This window comes from Gossypium raimondii, chromosome 6, assembly GCF_025698545.1.
Source record: "Gossypium raimondii isolate GPD5lz chromosome 6, ASM2569854v1, whole genome shotgun sequence".
NCBI lineage: Eukaryota > Viridiplantae > Streptophyta > Magnoliopsida > Malvales > Malvaceae > Gossypium > Gossypium raimondii.
In genome coordinates, this window is record NC_068570.1 from 58,372,770 (window position 1) to 58,392,434 (window position 19,665).

Genomic DNA, 19,665 nt, shown 5'->3' on the forward strand with positions numbered 1-19,665 from the left:
TACTTGAATAAATTTATTTGATAAAAAATAGAATTTGGGTTGAATTGTACAAAGTTTTTTAGTTAAATAAGTTTTGATAATATAATTATTCTATGGGTTAATATTTGATGTATATTATTAAACATATTATTGAGAATTAAGTTAAGTGAATTTAGCTTTTAGTTTTGCTTGTTGATGCATCATCATGTAATTCATTAATACTTATAGAATTATATATATTTAGTGCATTAAGAGAATTTTGTAGGATAAAGGAAATAAATTATATTTAGGTATTATGACTTTTTCACATTTTAACCTTTTATTTAATGTTTCGCTTTTTTTAGTCATTGAATTTGTATTTTGTTGTCTAATTACCTCAAAATTGATTAAAATGTTAACGTTTGTTAATTTTACTGATGTGACATACACGTGGATTTCCATGTATATGATACATCAACATATAATTATTTTTTAAAATTTAAAAATATTAAAATATTTTTTATAATTTTTAAATAATTTTAATGATTTTAAAATTTTAAAAATAATTTATATGTTTTAAAATTTAAAATATTAATTAAATATTGATGTGTCATACATGTATGTAATGTCAACAAAATTTAAAAAAACATTTATTCATTTTAGGGTGATTTGATAAAAAAGTTTAATTTATTAAAAGAAAATTAAAATAAAATTTTTATAAAGTTGGAGGACCAAAAAATATTATGCATTACATTTACCAATCTTATTTCAATTTTAGATGCTTTTGGCTAGGACAAGGTCTAACTAAGGGTTGAAAGGGTATTTGTGAATTTAATTCTTTTTAGGTATAATGTCAATTTTAATTTTTAACGTTTGCATCTTTTGTCAATTTGGCTCGTATTAGTTTTAAGCAAAATTTGGTCCTTAACCTTTTAAAAAGAGTCAAGTTTGCCTTTCGAAAAAGAGTTGAAATGATTTTTTTAACAAAAATGCTAACTAAAATGTTAAAATTTTAAACACGGCAGCCAGCATGACAATCCACGTATACTTCATGCTATTTTTTTATTTGAATTTTATAAATTTTTACGAATTTTTTAATTTTAATTTGATTTAATTTTTAATTTTTTATAATTATTTGTTGGCATCACATATAAGACAAATTGTGCTATGTTAGCATAATGTGCACATGGACTACCATGCGACTTACCAGGCCAACAATGTTAAAAACTAATATTTTAGTTAGCATTTCTATTAAAAAATGGATTTAACTATTTTTTGAAAGATTAATAATAACCAAAATTTAACTCGAAAAACAAATAAAGAGAAAATTAATAAAAAATGTAAACGACAAGATTAAATTTATTATTATATAAGAAAAGAAATAAAGAAAAAAATATTTTCAATTTATTTAAAATAATTTTATATTTATAAAATATTATAAATTTATATAGTATTTTACATGTGAATAATTCAATTTATATATTGGTTCCCAATTGTACATTCCGAGATATTCACTTGTGGCTTCGATGGCTTTATGGAACAGATTACCAACTAAAGATAGGATCTCAAATTGAGGGGTAACTATAGATGACAGATTTATTTTTTGTATGCTGAAAGAAACAATTTGTTGTGTACAAATTGGGGGAATTAGGTATATTGTATAGGTAGGTTTTGTTTTTCATATGTCATACATAGTATTTGCAACGGAATTTAGCTTCTTCTTTTTTCTTTTTCCGAAATTAGAGTATTCATTGTTGGTAGCAATCGTTAATCTTTTCGTCATGGGTGTTATTCAAAAAGATTGACGGGGCGAGGATTGAACTTCCCACGTAATGGTTTAGGGATGATGTGAGCAACCACTACAGCACACATCATGGTTGAATTTAAGAGAACGTATAGGCATATTGCATTCTTAAGAGGAGAACTTATATTTGAACATAGGAGACAACATTGTTAAGAGGGACAACCACAAACCCTAAACATGAACCATAAAACAGACATGCAAATTACCAAAACTAACTATTGATATTAAGTCATCTAATTATATAATATATTATCGATTCATGTTCTAATTTTATAACGAAAGAGCCTGGTAAAATCTTGAGAGATATGTTATACGAGGAAATATCTTTTGAAGACGGTGTCCAACACGTCTCAAACTGTTGAATTTATATTCCTAATTTATTAACTTGGTACAATATTTGGCAATAATAATTAATTTAAAATAATAATAATTTAATGAGCATAATTAGTTTTACATATGATTTGACTTGGGTGGTAAAAGGTTTACATTGTTTTGAATAATAATTAATTTTGAAACTCTCCATGACTTAATCAAAGACACGTAAATTAATTGTGTTATTAAGGCCTTAATTTTTGAAGTGCTCATTATATATACCAAACACCAATTATTTCTATGGATTAAACCTGACCTTTTAGTCAATAATTTATAGGGAAACTTTTTAGTCTATTTATTCTTAAAGAAATGTTTATTTCAACCATTAATTGTGTGTTTTTTTGAGAAATTAATTGTGTTTTAACACCATGATTCTTAAATTAGTCTGTGTTGGTGTGTTAACTTGATTAAGCAACTCGAAATCGTCAGGAGGGAAGTGAATTGGCCCTTAAGAAAAATGGTGGAAGCAAAGAAAGAATATTCAACAAAGAACACAACGATTTATAGTGGTTCGATCTCAATTGCCTACTCCACTACCTTAGCTTTAACAACCTTTGAGGGCAAATTTTAATCTTACAATCTCCCTTAAGATTTCTACCTAAAATCTTAATATTGCAACTCTCTCAAAGAGAACAACAAATAGCAAACTAAGAAGTAATCATTACAAGATCAGAATATTTGTCAATTAAGCACAAATAAACAAGAATACACTTGAGCTAAAGAATAACAATGAAAGCTCACAAGCGTGTACAAGAAATGTATGAAAGAATTAAGCACAAAAGTTACTTTGATTGATCTTTATGCTTGATGATCTCTCTTGTTGTTGTAGGTCCTTTGGAAGATGGTATTTATACCCTCTAATTCATTTCTAACCGTTGTGGTTGTTGAGAAAATAAATAGAGCTATTAGGGATGAAAATACCAAATCATTAAATTCAACTGTAATAAAAAGTATCGTTACTTTGCCTACGAGTATCGATACTATTAGCATTTAATGCAAAGTTCAATGACCATTTGAGCTAAAGATGTCGATACAAATGGACTTTTATCGATACCATATAAAAAGCATCGAGACTGGATCAATAATTAGCTAAATTGGTTGAAAACAGAATGTCAATTTGGTATCGATTTTAGAATGAGTATCGATATTTTAAAAACTATCGATACTTGGCCATAAAGTATCGATACTTTTTCGCCTGGAGCAATACTCACTTGTTTTAAAATAGTTTTAACTTTATTGAAAATGTTTAACTCAAATGAAACCATTTTAATTTGATTTTATCATTTTGTCAATTTTAACTTTTATTCAAAAACATTTTAATTTGTTATATCAAAACATATTATCAAATAAAGTCAAGTATAACATGATCTTTTTTACTTGTAAGATAAGTGAAATTTACCATAATTTTATGCAATAAGATAGGAATTTTTTTAATAAGAAACTAGAGCAATTAAGAAGGATATGAAAGTCCTTAAAATATGGGATTTTATCTCTTTCCCTTTGTGATTATCATTTGACTTTAATAAAGAGATATTTTAGGAGTTTATTGAACAAGAGATTACAATACAAGCCTATACAGAGATAAAGTTTATTCCTCCATAGGTATCAAAGGGAGCTAAGGGTGGGTTTGGATGGGTGATTGGGTGCGGTGTGTTTAGCTTACTTTTTGTCCCACGCTACAGTATTTAATCTCACTACCACCGCTATTTTTACTAACTGCAGGTAAATGCACTGCCCATCCAAACTCACCCTAAGTTGGTATTTTGTGAGCATTATTCGAGACTTTTCTTTGTGCTTTTTGTGATAACTTATTATATACATATCTTTAGGGGTGTTTACTAGCCTCGTATAAAGAATATTTGGGTAAATAGTGAGTGCATACAAATTGTATTATCTTTGCGGATGCAATTATCATGGATTGGTTTGGCTAGCAAAGTTTGTACTGTTGAAGTTTGTCTCGTGAATTTGCTCTTTAAGCAAAGCCCTACACAGGTGGTTGAATCTAATTGGATACAAAAATACTCGGTCTGCATTTTTTTATTATTTTATTGTTTTATTCTCTCATCGCAACTGCCAAGCAAACTTTACGTTGCAATATTAATTGCATATGTTGATTAAAACAAGCTATGTACCATACTTGATCAACTTTCATAAATACCAAACACCAATTTTATTGGTTGCTATATTCTTAGATTATACCTAACATTTTAGTTGATTCATAGGCAAGTGTCCTGATAGCTATGAATCCTAGTATTAATATCATGTTTGGTTGGGGGAATGTAATAGCATTCTCCCTTTATTCAATGAATGGTAAACTGTTCTTTTGTTTGGTTGAACGTAATACTCATTTAATGAAATTATCACCATTTTCTTATTACTTATCTTCTCGTAATAGCTATTTTTGGTATCACTAAAGAATGATTATTCCATGTAACATTGAATAACAAAAAAAATTAATTTTCAGATTAGTCCTTTAAAACTTAGACTTAAAAATATAAAATAAAATATTTGAAATATTTTAATATAATTTAATATAAAAATAATTATATTACATTATAGATTGTACCTGGATAATTCGCGCACATCAGACAATACTACATTACATTTTGACAAATCATATTCACTTAAGTTCAAACATAACATACATACGTGTAGACCACAACTTGTTCATCATCAGATCATCAAATATCAAGTTATATTGCCTAATTCAGATCGTACAGGCCTTAAAGTAGGCCTGCGTTCGTTTCGAACGATGCTTGTGGCCCAAGGGAAAAAGTCCAAATGTTAGTTCACACGTCTGTGACACGATCCCACACATGCCTATGTGTTTGCCCGTTTGTTTCACACGGCCTGACACACGCCCATGTGGTCCCAATCCGCAATCAGTGAGTTACACGACCTGGACACACGCCAGTGTCCTTGGCCAGTATGAACCCTGCATAACACATAACCACACACGGCCTGGGCATACGCCCGTGTGCCTCCAATTTTCATGAACAGTGAGTTACACAAAATTTAAAATAAAATATTTCCTATTGCTTTCGCCAGGATTCGAACACAGGGCCAAAGAGTATACAAAAACTTTAACCATTGAACCAACAAGTTCATTCTTAATATCAATTGACAGAATTTAACTTATAAACCCAACATTCAAAGGTAAGGGTTTAAGCAAAATAACAAAATTTCTAAAAACAAGATTCAAACCTAGAACCTCATACATATACCCCGAATACTTAACCACTAAACTAGATCAATTTACTTGTCATAAGTTTCCAAAATCTAAACTCAAAATCTAGAGATGACCACTCTTAGTTTCAAAACCCAATTTCTTCAAACCCAATTTTTAGGATGTTACAAATAAATAAGAAAGTTTCGTGCCACAAGAGTTGAGAGAGAACCATGCTACAAGAATATATAATTATAAATGGTGAGAATTAAAGTTAATAAAATATTTATATTAATATATCATTTTATAATGATTAAAATTTTAAATTTTATATAAAATAAATTATTAAAGTGTAAAAACCATATAAAATAATATTAAATATGTTAATTGTTGTCATTATAACATCTTCAAAATTCGTGAATTCAAACGTACGTATTGTCAACTTCCTTCATTAATGGCCGTACTCAGCTATCCCCAAGCTAGAAAAATTGGGAAAATAACTAAACTATAGAAATTAGGTATTTTCATAGCTAGAGACAACCTTGACTAGTTATAGTAATCATGTGGTGGAAAAGAAAATTTAATCAATAATTTAATGGAAAAACTTTATTTTTTCAATTTTTTTCAATTTTCAATTTTCTAAAACTTTATTTTTTGAAAACTTTTATATATTTAATCTGGTCATTATTTTTATTTTTATTTTCAAATTTTCACTTAATCATATTGAAGTTACATTTTTTGTAAATTTTGTCATTTTTGCTTTTTATTTGAAATATTTATCTTTTCATCTATACTATATGTATAAAATGATTGATTGAGTTGGTATCATGAGTCAACTCGATATCAATTCAGTTATAATATTACTAAAATACTTTTATTTTAAAGGATAGTTAATATTATTGTTGGGGATCGATCCGTATAAACAACGAAATAGAAAAGGTAGAGAAGATCGAACACAAATATTTTACGTGGAAAACTCCTCTGAAGAGGATAAAAACCAAGGATAAAGAAAATTTCACTAAAACGGAAAATAATCTGAACAAGTACAAGATAGAGATAAGCCAAAAACAAATAAGCCCTAAACCCCGAAAACAAAGCTCTCTGACTAAAACATGACATCCCCTTAAAGATCTCTCAAAACTATCTTAATCTTTTTTAATCTCAAAACATGACATTCCCTTTTATAGGATGAAATTCGTGTGAATATATGACTAAAATATCCCTATAACAATCAAAGTTCGATGAAAAAAGAAAATAGAGTTTAACTAGAAGAAGGACCCGTGATGTCGCATCGTCGAAAACCGCCTCATTGCAATGTTGTCGCTTGTTGGAGGTGTTGCAATTCTAACGTTCTCGTGTCGCGATACAGGTAACGATAAGTGCTTGAAAGGGTTCGAAAATGCGAGGCATTTTTTATAAATATATATTTAATATAAAAGTATTTTTGTCTTTTCATACTTTTATTTAGACATCAAATAAAATAACTGAAAAAATCATTTGAGAATCAAACATAAGAACAAAAAATTTATATAAAAATCCCTTCTCACTTCACCAATAATATTGGTTGACATGTTTTATAAATATATATTTAATATAAATTATTTTTGTTCACACACATTGTAGGTGTGATAAAATCTAGTAGTTAATTAATGTGATTAGTAAAATAGTCAATATGCTTAAAGGAGCAAAGCTTTAAGTATAAATTTCACCCTAAAAACACTTTAGATACCTAAAAAGAAGCTAGAAGGTTTATAGCTATACCAAGGTCATTAAATTATTAATAAATTTATGTTTTATTCATTTAACTTAAAAAGTTATAAAATGATTATTAAATTATTTGAAAGTTTTCATTTAAGTCACCGGGCTATTAAAAGTGTTATTGTAAAGCTTCTTTGTTCACATCACCTACACCAATTGAAAGCTCTTCTTTCTTTTCTCTTTTACAAGCTGGTTTTTTTTTCATGAAACAATTTTGAACATCACGAATTTGTAAATTAAAATCAAAATCACTTTATTCTTTGATTTTCGATAATGGCCATCAAATCAACTTGGACTTAAATACCATTCTTTTACTCGCCAATAGGTACTAATCCATTGCATCGATCATCAAATCGTCACTTGGAGCTCGCTAGTTGGACTTTTAAAAAAAGAACATAACAATCTAGTGAATTAAATAAAAATTTTCGAATAGTTCAATAACAATTTTGTAACTTTTTAAAGTTAAATGATTAAAACACAAACTTATTAATAATTTAATGATGATGTAGTTTACCCTAGTATTTATGTTGGTCTTGCTTTTGTTTACTTGTTTTAGTTTTATTTAGATTCACATCCCTAATTTTGGGTTTCACTTTGAGCTTTATATATGTATATATTTGCTATAGTTTTTATATTTATACTTTTTTTTATTTAAGAGATTAACCAAAAAATAAAATGTGGAGGTAAAATAAATTTATTATCAATTTTTAAAAATTAAAATACAAAGTCAATTGAGTCTTAGTTCAATTGGCATAGGTATTGTTATTAATGCAGGAAGATATGGGTTCGAGTGCACTAAAACGCATTATTCTCCTATTTATAGGTTGGGAGGGGCTATGAGTAGTTTTTGACATTTTGTAAAAAAGAGCTTAACATTTAATCTCGATTTTAAATTCTGGACAACTCTCACTCTATCCCTCTTCAAATATATACACATATTTTATTTTTAATATTTTTGTTAGAAATTTTGGTATTGGTATAAGCTAGAAATTTCGGTAAATAGTTAAAATTTCCTAAACAATGGGGGTAGCGAAGGGGGCAAGGGTCTTGGCCCTTTGATTAAATGGATTAATAACAATTTTAGTCTCTCAAAATTATTAAATTTTTTAGTTTTGACCGAATAATTTATAATTTTATTTTAGCCTTCCATATCAAATTCTTGGATTCGGCCCTAATGAAAAATCTATGCAAATTATTAATTGAATGGAAACATGATGATAAAAAAAAGAAATACATGTAATGTCACAAAAATAAAATGATATATATATATATATATATATATATATATATATGAACAATGTAAAAATCTATGTAAAACTAATTATTAAAGAGAAGTGAATGATACAAGTTTATAATACCACATATGAAAATTATCAAGAACCCAATAACATCACTTTCTACCAAATTAAGCATTGGACCTGAATGAAAAAGAAAAGTTTGAAAAAGTATATAAAATTTTATTCAGAAAAGAAAAGTCTATAGAATGAAAATTCAAAAGGAGATCAAGAAAATTAAGCCTCACTATTCATTAGATTGGAACCTTCACAATTAAAACCATTAAATGAATTAAACCAAACTATATATTTTTTAAAAAATTGTATTATTTATATCATATTTTCCTCTCCTTTTTAATAAAGAAATTGTTCCACATTCAATCTTTTTATCAGCCAACACAAGTAAAATTTAAGTTGAGACAACAATATTATATTATAGTTATACCCCTACTTTAGTAAGGATACATGGTAGAACATGAGATGACTTATCAATAACCCTCCAATGAGAATAGCCTGAAAGCAATCCTCCACTAGATATCATTTGTAGCGATCTTCTATCCAGAATCATTTATGGTTGACCCTTTGAGGATCCTATTTGATTCACCCTAAAGATGATCCACTGTGGACCCTTCATGGAAATCATAACCTTATACGGTCCCAACAAGGAAAATGTTAGAGTAGGACCACATAGTGTCATGTATGATAACAATTGACTTGTAATGGCCCTACTACCTAACAGACCACACGGGTAGGCCTACCCTCCATATTGTCGACTATGTGGCTCTACCAAACAAGAGGACACCCTCCTATATATCCCAAAGCACGAGAGACAAATGATCTTCTTCTTTCTTAAGAAAACTTGAGTTTCCTTCCTCCTTGTTCCTTATATTCTCCTTCTCTCCCCACAACCTCATATTCTAGCTCCCCGCCTACTTTAGGTGAACTCACTATTCTATCTCTTTGTAACCTCCTTTGTTGAGATCTTGTATCAACAATTATGTTATTCAAACTTTTCAATTTTTTTAATTTTACGTTTGACACATATTCCAATATGCACAAAAATATATTTCTCTTAATATATAAAAAATGTAAAAAAAAACAAATATACACGTATTTAATATTTATTTTTGTTTACATTAAATATAAAATAGGAGAATATTTGAGACGTTGTCCGTATATAACTTCCATGTACCATCAATGGATAGTAACATGACATTTCATCGTTAAATAAAATAAAAATAGTGAAGAACTTGTAAATAATACTAATAATTTTATTTAAACATATATAATTAAATAATAATCAATTATAAATAAATCCTAAAACCCTAAACTCGAGATCTTAGACCTTAAACCCAAGATACTAAATCGAGAGTTGTTGATATTATTTATAATAGTTATGATTAATGTTTAATTAAAATTATTAGTATTCATTAACAAGTATTCCAATTTTTTTGTTTAATTTAATGATATGTCATGTTATTATTCTTGATAATACATAAGATTTATACATCGACGGTACATCAAATATTATTCAAATAATCTAAATGCCACACATGCTAATCATTTTCTTTATCTGAAAATGAATGACTAAGAAAATTCTATTCTTTTTCCTCATATGGTTTGATAAAGATTTAACTTTTGCTCAATATTTCAAATTTAGTGTCCGGAAGAAATGGAATTTAGTTTTTTTTTTTGAATTTTGGAGTCATCATTATCAAAAATAGATGAAAAAATTGTTATATAAATTCTTATTAAATGATTAAATTAAAAAATAATTTATGGTAAATTTGTACTTTAATTTCCTTTAAAATGAAGAAAATTATGATGTTCGAAATTGTAAACTAAAACATTATAAAATTATGTTTTGATCATTCAAAAATTTATTATTTAATTCCGATCTTTTGAGAAAATTGTACTTCAATCTAAGCCTTACCTAACAAGATTAGTTTCCAGTCATGAAATGGAGGAAAGCACTTACATTTTGCTGAATAACATGGACTGAGTTTATTTGGAAACGATTGGCTGAGTTTATCTGGCAAAGATTTTTTGCAATTCAATTTAAACTGTTCACAAAATAAATTAGAATTTTCTGCTGTTCACTGATTTGGAAAAGAACAAAGTACGAGGACTAGCATTTTGTATGGTCAATATTGTGCCTTGTTTTGTCTGAAAATCGAAAAAATCCAAAATCCAAAGTACACTTGTCTTCCTCTCTTTTCATAATTTGCCTTCTAAATACGTATAAGGCTCACTTTATCGTACACTTCCTTCTTTGGAAATTCTATCGATTTTTTTAGATGTTGTCACTTATTTATTTGAGGGATTTTTTTAATAATTTCATTATAGTTAATTTTTAAATTTATTTATAGTCTTTCTCTAACCTATAAATTAAAAGAAATATGCTTTAACGCACTTAAACTCACGTCCTCCTACATTGATAACAATATTCATATTAATTGAGTTAAGACTCAATCGACAAAACAATGCAGTATTTATATTGCTTTAATGTTTCCATTAATCTTATGTGTCGAAATGAGACCTATATAAATGATAAAATCCATTGAAGGAAGTGGCAGTGACCATTTTTAATTCATTTTCATTCAATGAAGGGTTTGATTAAATGAAATTAATGTTTTCATATGAAATAATACTAATTCGAGCAATAATTTAATTATAGCTAAACAGAATTTGTGAAAGATTTTATGAGTAGAATTGGAAAAAGGAAAAATTAATTTTAAATCCCCCACTTGGGTTGAAAGCCCTCCTTTTGGGGGCCACCTTGCCCTCTTTATCTTTAGAGAGTTGGGGTTTCTTTTTAATGAAAAAAAACAAAGGGTTGAGTACTAAATTACTAATAATTGTGGTTTAATTTCCATCATATTTTGATTTAGGTTGGAATAAATATTTGTATTAGTCTTGTAATACATTGTAATTCTGATTATGATTGTACTTATAACCTCTTTAAAAAAATGAAAAGAACAAAAATAAAAAAATAAAATTATAAAGCTTTTGGGTCTAAAATGAACTTTTTAATATTTTTTTATCACTACAATAAAAAATTAAGGAGAAAAAAAAAAGGAAATGGATAAGGTTTTCAGGTTCTTAATTTTGTTTTTATTTTGGGTTGGGGTTTAATTTGGGTTGGGTTTTTGAAAAAAGGAGTTGGGATGAGATTGGTTTGGGTATTGGGTTGGAAAAGTGGTATAATCAAATGGGTTGTGGAAAGAGGTTTCAAGGTGATTAGAGGTGTTCGGGAAACCCCTACTTACAGATGTAAAGTTGGGTTGAGAGCTTATGAGATGTTTGACCATGGGAGTGTTGGATGTAGGTGTCATGGTACTCTGATGCACTAACGTGGGTTGTGTGGTTGTACGCGACGTATCCGAGTAGTTTGAAGCTTTAGATACAAGTGGGAAGGAGAAATGGGATGTAGCGGGTTGAGGTGTAGGTATAGCAGATAGTGTGCTTACATAAGGAATGTTTTGAAAAGAGCCATAATTGGCCAAAAAGAGGTACGTACTTTACATGCTTTCTCTTTGTCCATTGTTTATGCTGCTATCTTTACTATTGCCACTCGAAATTGGCTTCTAAGTAGCCAAAGGGATACAGCGAGTAAGAGGATGGCCATTCTGTTGAGAAAAGTGGTCGAGATGACTGAGTTTGACCTTGGTTAACTTATTTTTGATGAAATTGCAAAGTATGTTGAAAAGCTTTTTACAAGGTTTTGGTTGCCTTACCACCATCTTTGATTTTCCAAGTCTTATACTCCCAAAATTCAAGAATCGTTTGTGCTACCGAACAGTATGAGAAGCCTGTCCCTAAGTTCAAATTTTCTCACAAATGGCTTGAGGGAAACGTGTTTTGAATGAACATGAAGGGGTCTCAGGCTCTGACCCCGAGAAGGATGACAAGGAAGAGGCTCCTTTCTAGGAAGTGCCCACTCCCGCAAGCACTACTTCCATCCCCAAAGGCATCAGACAACGAACAATTGCTAAACTTAGAGCTTCATTGAATTCAACCAAAGGCATTGTGATAGGTTGCGAGCTGAAACCAAATTTGTGATTAAATAGATTGACAAGCAAAAGGCTTTGGTGGCTGATCTACTTGCCTTGCTCAATGAAGATTAGATTGACATTTTGTTAACCCAAAAAGGAGAAAAGAATGAATGCTTAAAGATCCTGAAAGCTATTCTTGAAGTGGTGGACTATCCAAAGGGGGAGATTATGTTTTCTACTACTTCATTGAAAGGGAGTCTTCAGTTTTCAAAGGAGGAGGATGTTGAAAAATATAAAAAAAAGTAATGGATTGCCCGGAGGAGTGCTCACTCATTGGACAATTATTGAGACATGATTATGAGTTGTGTTGATTATGTGGGTTGTATCTAACCTATTAATGAAAATCATATCACTTAATAAACATAGTTGAAAGATTGGATTAGATTGGAACATTGCATTCTTAGTTGACAAGAGCCCATGTTTACGCTTAACAAGTCTTGAAATATTTTATATAATTGAGAGACTTATATATATATTATTGTATAGAAAAATTAATTTATTTTACAATCGTGGGATCATTTACCAAATAATATTACCTATTAACTTAAAAACATTTAGCCATAACTTGACCAAAATGTTGTGTGTTTGCATCAAGAATTAGCGTTGGCTGGAAAGCAGTGTGGCGATTTCATTTGCCATTTCTTTGAATGCTGGAATGCCTTTGTGTTTAGTGATCAGATACTGCTTATGGTTTGCCAATCGATAATGATGATTTTGATATAGATTGTCCATTGAAGGTTAATTTGTAAAATTTCATTTAAATCCTTTAAAGTTTTTAAAATTTTTATTTTAAGGTTATAGTTAGTGCCTAAAAATAAGATAAATTTATGTTCCCAAATTTTCCAAAGTTTTTCTTAAAGAAAAATTAGATTTACTTTATAAAACTTATAACTTTTATGATAAATTTAGTAATATTTTTAGTTCAAACAATTTAACCAAACAGATATCACCCATTATTTATATCTATTCCTTTGCCGACGTTGTGTCACTAAAAGTGAAGAATTTACTTTATTCCATAACTTTTATCTTCAAACTGGTCCTCCAAAGGCAATGAAGGAAAATCGGATCACTTTTTAAATACCCAAATTGATATTTTCATTCAAAAATGGTAAAAGCTTGGGTGAGATTGTATTGGGATTCCTTCTTCAGTTTCTTTTTGTTTCTGGTTTCCCATATAAATACGTAAATCACCCTCCTCCATGTGTTCTCTTCTAATCTGCAAAATTTTGTCATTCTTATTAACTGCTCTAATCTCTTCTTAATGACCCTTAATAAAAAAATTCTTTACTTTTGAACTTAAAAGATTCTAAAGTCTTTTAACTTTGATTAAAGATTCTCTCTTTATGTTCAAAGCTTTAAGTTTTTGTTCTTCTTTTTATTTAAATTTTCAGTTCTTTTGAAGGAAACTTAAGGGAGATAGACATGGAAGCTGTTTTACAAACCAGAGGGCTTCTTTCATTACCTCCCAAACCAACCAAAGCTAGTAGTCTTTTGAATCCATCACAAGGCTTAACCCATAGGCTTTTTGCTTCTAAACCTTTAGGCTTTAATGGGTTATGTTTGTTTTATAGAAGAGTTCCAAGTGTTGTAGCAAAACCAAATGGTGTACCCTTCATTTGCAAGGCTAAGGCTGCTTCTGCAGCTGATGGGAAGCAGCCATTTTTTAATGAAAATGAGAAGCCAAAATTCATGGGAATTGAGATTCTGACACTTAAGAAGATTATACCACTTGGGTTAATGTTCTTTTGTATACTTTTCAATTATACAATCCTTAGGGATACAAAGGATGTCTTGGTTGTAACAGCTAAAGGAAGCAGTGCAGAGATAATACCATTTTTAAAGACATGGGTTAATTTGCCAATGGCTATCGGGTTCATGTTGTTATATACAAAGTTGGCTAACGTGTTGTCTAAGAAGGCTCTTTTCTACACTGTTATTGTTCCTTTTATAGCCTTTTTTGGTGCATTTGGGTTCCTGTTGTATCCTCTCAGCAATTATATCCACCCTCAAGCCCTTTCTGATAAGCTTCTAGCAGTTCTTGGACCAAGGTTTCTTGGTCCTCTTGCAATTATGAGGATTTGGAGTTTCTGTTTGTTCTATGTCATGGCTGAACTTTGGGGCAGTGTTGTCATTTCAGTTCTGTTCTGGGGGTTTGCCAATCAGGTAATTTATATGATCTTAGCCTACTGAATTTTGGAAATTGCTAATCTGCATGATTGTATAAGCATATGCTAGTTTTATGTATTTTAATGGCATGTTTTCTTCATCTGATGGTAACCACAAGTGATAGAGTTAGCTAGCTTTTGGTTTTGAACACTAGTTTAGTATGTTCAATGATATATTTGCATCATTAAATTTAATTTTTTCCATTAATTCTGGTTGCTTTCTGCATTTCAAAAGTAGTTAGCTATGTTCAATTTGCATCATCGATTTACCTTTCGATTGCTAGTTCGGGTTGCTTTTCATTTGTGCAAGCATGATGGTGGCATTCACCTTACATGTTTAGTGGCACCTGCCAAGTTTTGAGACTTTAAGCATTTATATACCTTTTTTGGTTTCATTTTCCTTCTGCAGATAACTACTGTTGAGGAAGCAAAAAGATTCTATCCGCTATTCGGACTAGGAGCTAATGTTGCCCTCATTTTCTCCGGTCGAACTGTTAAGTACTTCTCTAATTTGAGGAAAAATCTAGGTACCAGAGTCGACGGTTGGGCCATCTCCTTAAAGGGAATGATGAGCATTGTTGTACTGATGGGATTCACTATCTGTTTCCTTTACTGGTGGGTGAATAAGTTTGTTCCTCTTCCCACACGTAGCTGGAAGAAGAAGGTAATCCATAGGCTACCTATTCTCCTTGTTTACCGTATTTGTTTTCTTCGATTGTTAGGCTCTCCGGGACATGCTTATTTTGTGTCTACAATTTGATTAATGTTACTTGCAGGAAAAGCCTAAAATGGGAACAATGGAGAGCTTGAAATTCTTGGTATCATCAAGGTACATTAGGGATCTTGCTACTTTGGTGGTTGCATATGGTATTAGCATCAACCTTGTCGAAGTTACCTGGAAATCGAAGCTCAAAGCACAGGTAAAATTATATGGTTCCTTTTCTGCTTGTATGTAAATAGTTTCAATCTTAACAGGCTTATTAACTAATGATTCTCCCTCCATATTGTAGTTTCCAAGTCCAAATGAATACTCCTCCTTCATGGGTGATTTCTCGACTGCAACTGGGATAGCTACATTCACTATGATGCTACTAAGTCAATTTATATTCGACAAATACGGATGGGGAGTTGCGGCAAAAATTACACCTACTGTCCTGCTTCTGACTGGAGTCGGTTTCTTTTCCTTGATATTATTTGGTGATCCACTTGGACCAGCCCTTGCAGAGTTCGGCATGACCCCTCTTCTTGCAGCTGTATATGTTGGTGCCATGCAAAATATTTTCAGCAAGAGTGCTAAGTACAGTTTGTTTGATCCATGCAAAGAAATGGCCTATATTCCTTTAGATGAAGACACCAAGGTTCGGAATCTTTACTCACAATTTCAAATATTTTTCAGAACTTCCGGTCGTTTACATGTAACCTATTTGATGATTTCTTTAGGTGAAAGGGAAGGCTGCCATTGATGTTGTTTGCAATCCATTAGGGAAATCAGGGGGTGCTCTGATTCAACAGTTTATGATCTTGACCTTTGGATCACTTGCAAATTCAACCCCATACCTTGGTGGTATACTTTTGATGATTGTTTTTACATGGCTATCAGCAGCCAAGTCTTTGGACACACAATTCACCGCATTGCGTAGGGAAGAAGAGTTCGAAAAGGAGATGGAAAGAGATGCTGTTAAGATCCCCGTCGTGTCTGAACCTAGAAATGACTCTGTTGCAAATAGTTCATTACTAAACGCTGCATCAGATGACTCAACAGGAAGTTCATCAGAAACATCAACTCCGAGAAATATTTAGAAAACAGAAGACTAAGAAGCTGATAAGCAGTGATAGGTAAAAACTCGTCTAGAATATACTTCTTTTATATATAGATAGAGAGAAAAATAATAGCTATAAGAGAAAACGCTTAGTTACTGTGTCCTGCAGATATTGCATTAGAATCGGACATCAATCAAAACCCCTTTTTGTTCTAAAAATCTTTATGTATATTGCTTATTGAAGTTGTTTATACTCGATACGCGCATAAAAACACTTTCATTTCTTTGCTTATAAAAAGCAGTGGGCAAGGACTTGGCAGGCAGCCCATCAACAGGCATTGGAGTGTGTCCCGGAGTGTCAACTCCGATACCCCCTTGACCCTTTCTTGTCCTTGAACCATCAACACTCCTTACTTTGGATTCAGGTTTTGAGAATTATGATTCTTATATTATCTAAATACATACATATATTCATCAATGAAAAGATAGGTCATATTTTCCATATATTTTTAAATTCTTTTCTTTGTGCATATGAGCATTTGAATTAGATGAATTCATGATAGCTGGAATCAAAGCAAGTGTTAAGAACATGACTGCCAGTGGTTTGTTTTCCATGAATATATTCTTTGTTGTCTTGTTGATTAGAAAATTTACATGTAATTGAGAACTTTAACCTAAAGGAATGCTTGTGAAAAATAGCTAGAAATGTATGAAACAGAATGCATCAATAATTTTTGATTCGAAGTTAGATTTGGATATATGCTTCAAGAAAGGTCTGTGCAATAATGGAGTTAGAATTGGATAACAATTTCGTGCTATATTGCTTCAACTCTTCATCTTTCTTGAACTAACCATATTTGATGTACTTGTTCCGTACATTTTTGGATATAGGTATGAGGATGACCGACTCTACTCAGTATTTGTGGTAAAATATTTGAATTCCCAAAATGAAATATAGCAGAAACCTAGAGGGCTGTCTTTTATGATGTAGCATGTAAAATGCAAAACACATAAACTGACTATAATGGCTTATTTTATTCCTGGCTTGGCTTGATCAGTTCATTCAGATCCTTTCAACTTGCTTCAACTCCATATCAGCTTGTAAACCGAGCTTGTCCAGCTCATCATTGTTTGCAACTTCAGTTTGTAGCTCTTGTGATTTCATTTTGAGCTTATTTCCCTGATGCCTATTGACATACTCGAGTTGCTTCATGCATTCATCCTTTGCAACTTGTTTATGACTGCTGCAGGATACACCAAAGGCTAACCATCGGGGCCTAACTCTAGAGGAGCAAAAATGGCACAACCTCAAGACTAATATTTTTGTTCAACATACTGACATGAAAGAGAAGCTGTAACTTATAGGTCACCTTTATAAGGTTTTAGAAGGAGATGATAACTGCACTATTTTACTGATTGTGAAAAACATCATTATCTATAAGTGACTAACAAATAAGATAAAGCTCCTAAATAGTTCAAACAGAAACCAAATAGCTAAAACAAGAGAAAACTAAGGGATGGTAAAAATCAAATAATAACTCACTCAATATTAAGTAGTCTTGAGTCAGATAAGATTGGGTCTTTCACTAATACACCCCTCTCAAGTTTAGTGGTGAGGTTCAACAACTAACTTGGAGAGATTGTGATGAAAAAAAAGCCTCTAGAAGAGCCTTGGTGAGGATGTATGCAATTTGATCAGCTGCATGGACATGTGAAACAGCTAGCTACTTGCGTTCAACATAATTCCAAACAAAATAAATGTCAACCTCCAAATATTTCATTTTACTAAGCAACAGACGATGTTGGCAGCGAAAACTTGCACCAAAATTACCACAATAAACCATTGATGGGGGAATTGGAGGAACCTGAAGCTCTTGTAAAAGATGGTTGACCCAAAGAGTTTCAGATGCAACTGTAGCAATTGCTATGCATTCAGCTTCTATGGATGACTGTGCAATAGTTGGTTGCGCTAACTTCAATGTAACACTTCAAACCTGCTCTGAAAGTTTCGGCCTGAATTTGACGAGTTAGATTAGTTACCGAAATGACTCTCCATTGACTCCCAACCTAATCTCAAACACGCCACTTAAGTCTTAACAAAAGTTGCGCTAACTTAAAATATAGCAACAGTAACAAAAAGCAAACATGCGAGCTTCACAAGCAAACATAAGCAGGTTTGCATGCTTCATAACAACATAATTAAGAGTTCACAGCACGATTTAGACTTTTCAAACGACAACATAGTTCGCATAACAAGAAAAATTAAGGTTTTTTTTTTGGCTCACTTCAGTCTCTAATGTTATCAGATGTTTCCAGTTCAGTCATTTGGATGTTAAAAATTAACTGATGGGATATCTAACCAATCGTATGTTGTCACGTGTATATGATGATGTCTATTTCATTTGAAAACTTAAAAAAAAAATATTTTTAAAAATTATAAAAAATTATTAAAATTATAAGAAAAATTATAAAATTATAAAAACTAAACTTTTTTAAAAATATATTAAAATTTTAATACTTTTAAAAAAATTATATACCACATCTACTAGAACTTAAACATGAGATATTGATCTCATGAAATCTCGATAATTATTTTATAATTCAATCAATCAAAATTTATAATTGGAAGATTTTTTTATGTTATAAATTTAGATTTTTTTCAAATTATTTAAATAATAAAAAGTAATGTTATTTCAATTAAAATAATAATTTAAATAATATTATTTATTTATTCCAAATATTTTTATACTATCTCAAGACAAATTGTGTGTTTCTAGATCAATATGTTAATTCACAAATAATAATTTTAAAAATGAAGTGGATATATAAGTATCAACATACACATCTGTTGCCCAAAAATATTTGAATATATATATATATATTGAATTTCTTAATATTTTTTATCACAATTACAAATCAAATGCTCGTAAATATTTGAATGTCAAATTGTTTATAAAAAATAATTTTATTTTTTAACTAAATAAAAATATTATATCAAATCTTTAATAATTTAAATGTGATTAGGAAATGTATACTTTATTCCAAGATACAATAAGTTTTACTATTCTAAAAGTTTTAATAATTTTTACAATTTTTACAATTTCTAATAATTTATATTTTTACATTATTTTACAATTTCTAATAATTTTATATTTTTTATAATTTTATAGAATTCTAGCATATTTTATTTTTTAAAATATATCATTTTATAATTTTATTTATATTTTGTATTTTTAATAATTTTTAATAATTTTAGAGATTTTTATGATTTTTCGGATGATGATGATGTCATTGTGACGTTAACATATGACATGTGGCAATTTATGATTGGTTAGATATCCCAACCGAGTTTT

General features: G+C 30.2%; 1 protein-coding gene across 6 annotated transcripts; it reads left to right on the forward strand.

Moving 5' to 3' along the window:
* The first annotated feature begins 13,562 nt into the window (after positions 1-13,562).
* LOC105774810 (plastidic ATP/ADP-transporter) lies at positions 13,563-17,719 on the forward strand. Of its 6 annotated transcripts, none has more exons than XR_008196700.1 (7): positions 13,563-14,550; positions 14,962-15,216; positions 15,329-15,472; positions 15,563-15,910; positions 15,993-16,388; positions 16,612-16,737; positions 17,204-17,719. XR_008196700.1 is itself a non-coding variant. In XM_052632257.1 (6 exons), exons 1-5 carry the CDS (start codon positions 13,810-13,812, stop codon positions 16,350-16,352), a joined length of 1,848 nt encoding a protein of 615 aa, XP_052488217.1. In that variant the 5' UTR covers positions 13,563-13,809; the 3' UTR covers positions 16,353-16,388; positions 17,204-17,719. The 6 variants fall into 6 exon arrangements, 3 of the variants coding, with proteins under 3 accessions (XP_052488217.1, XP_012452836.1, XP_012452835.1); XR_001127553.2 differs by having other exon boundaries at positions 16,615-16,737; XR_008196699.1 differs by having other exon boundaries at positions 16,615-16,737; positions 17,563-17,719.
* The last annotated feature ends 1,946 nt before the right edge of the window (positions 17,720-19,665 follow it).

Coding starts and splice junctions, on each gene's coding strand:
- LOC105774810 (XM_052632257.1), top strand. CDS start 13,810: ATGGAAGCTGTTTTACAAACCAGAGGGCTTCTTTCATTACCTCCCAAA. Junction 15,473..15,562: donor AATCGAAGCTCAAAGCACAG/GTAAAATTATAT, acceptor TCCATATTGTAG/TTTCCAAGTCCAAATGAATA. Junction 15,911..15,992: donor CTTTAGATGAAGACACCAAG/GTTCGGAATCTT, acceptor TGATTTCTTTAG/GTGAAAGGGAAGGCTGCCAT.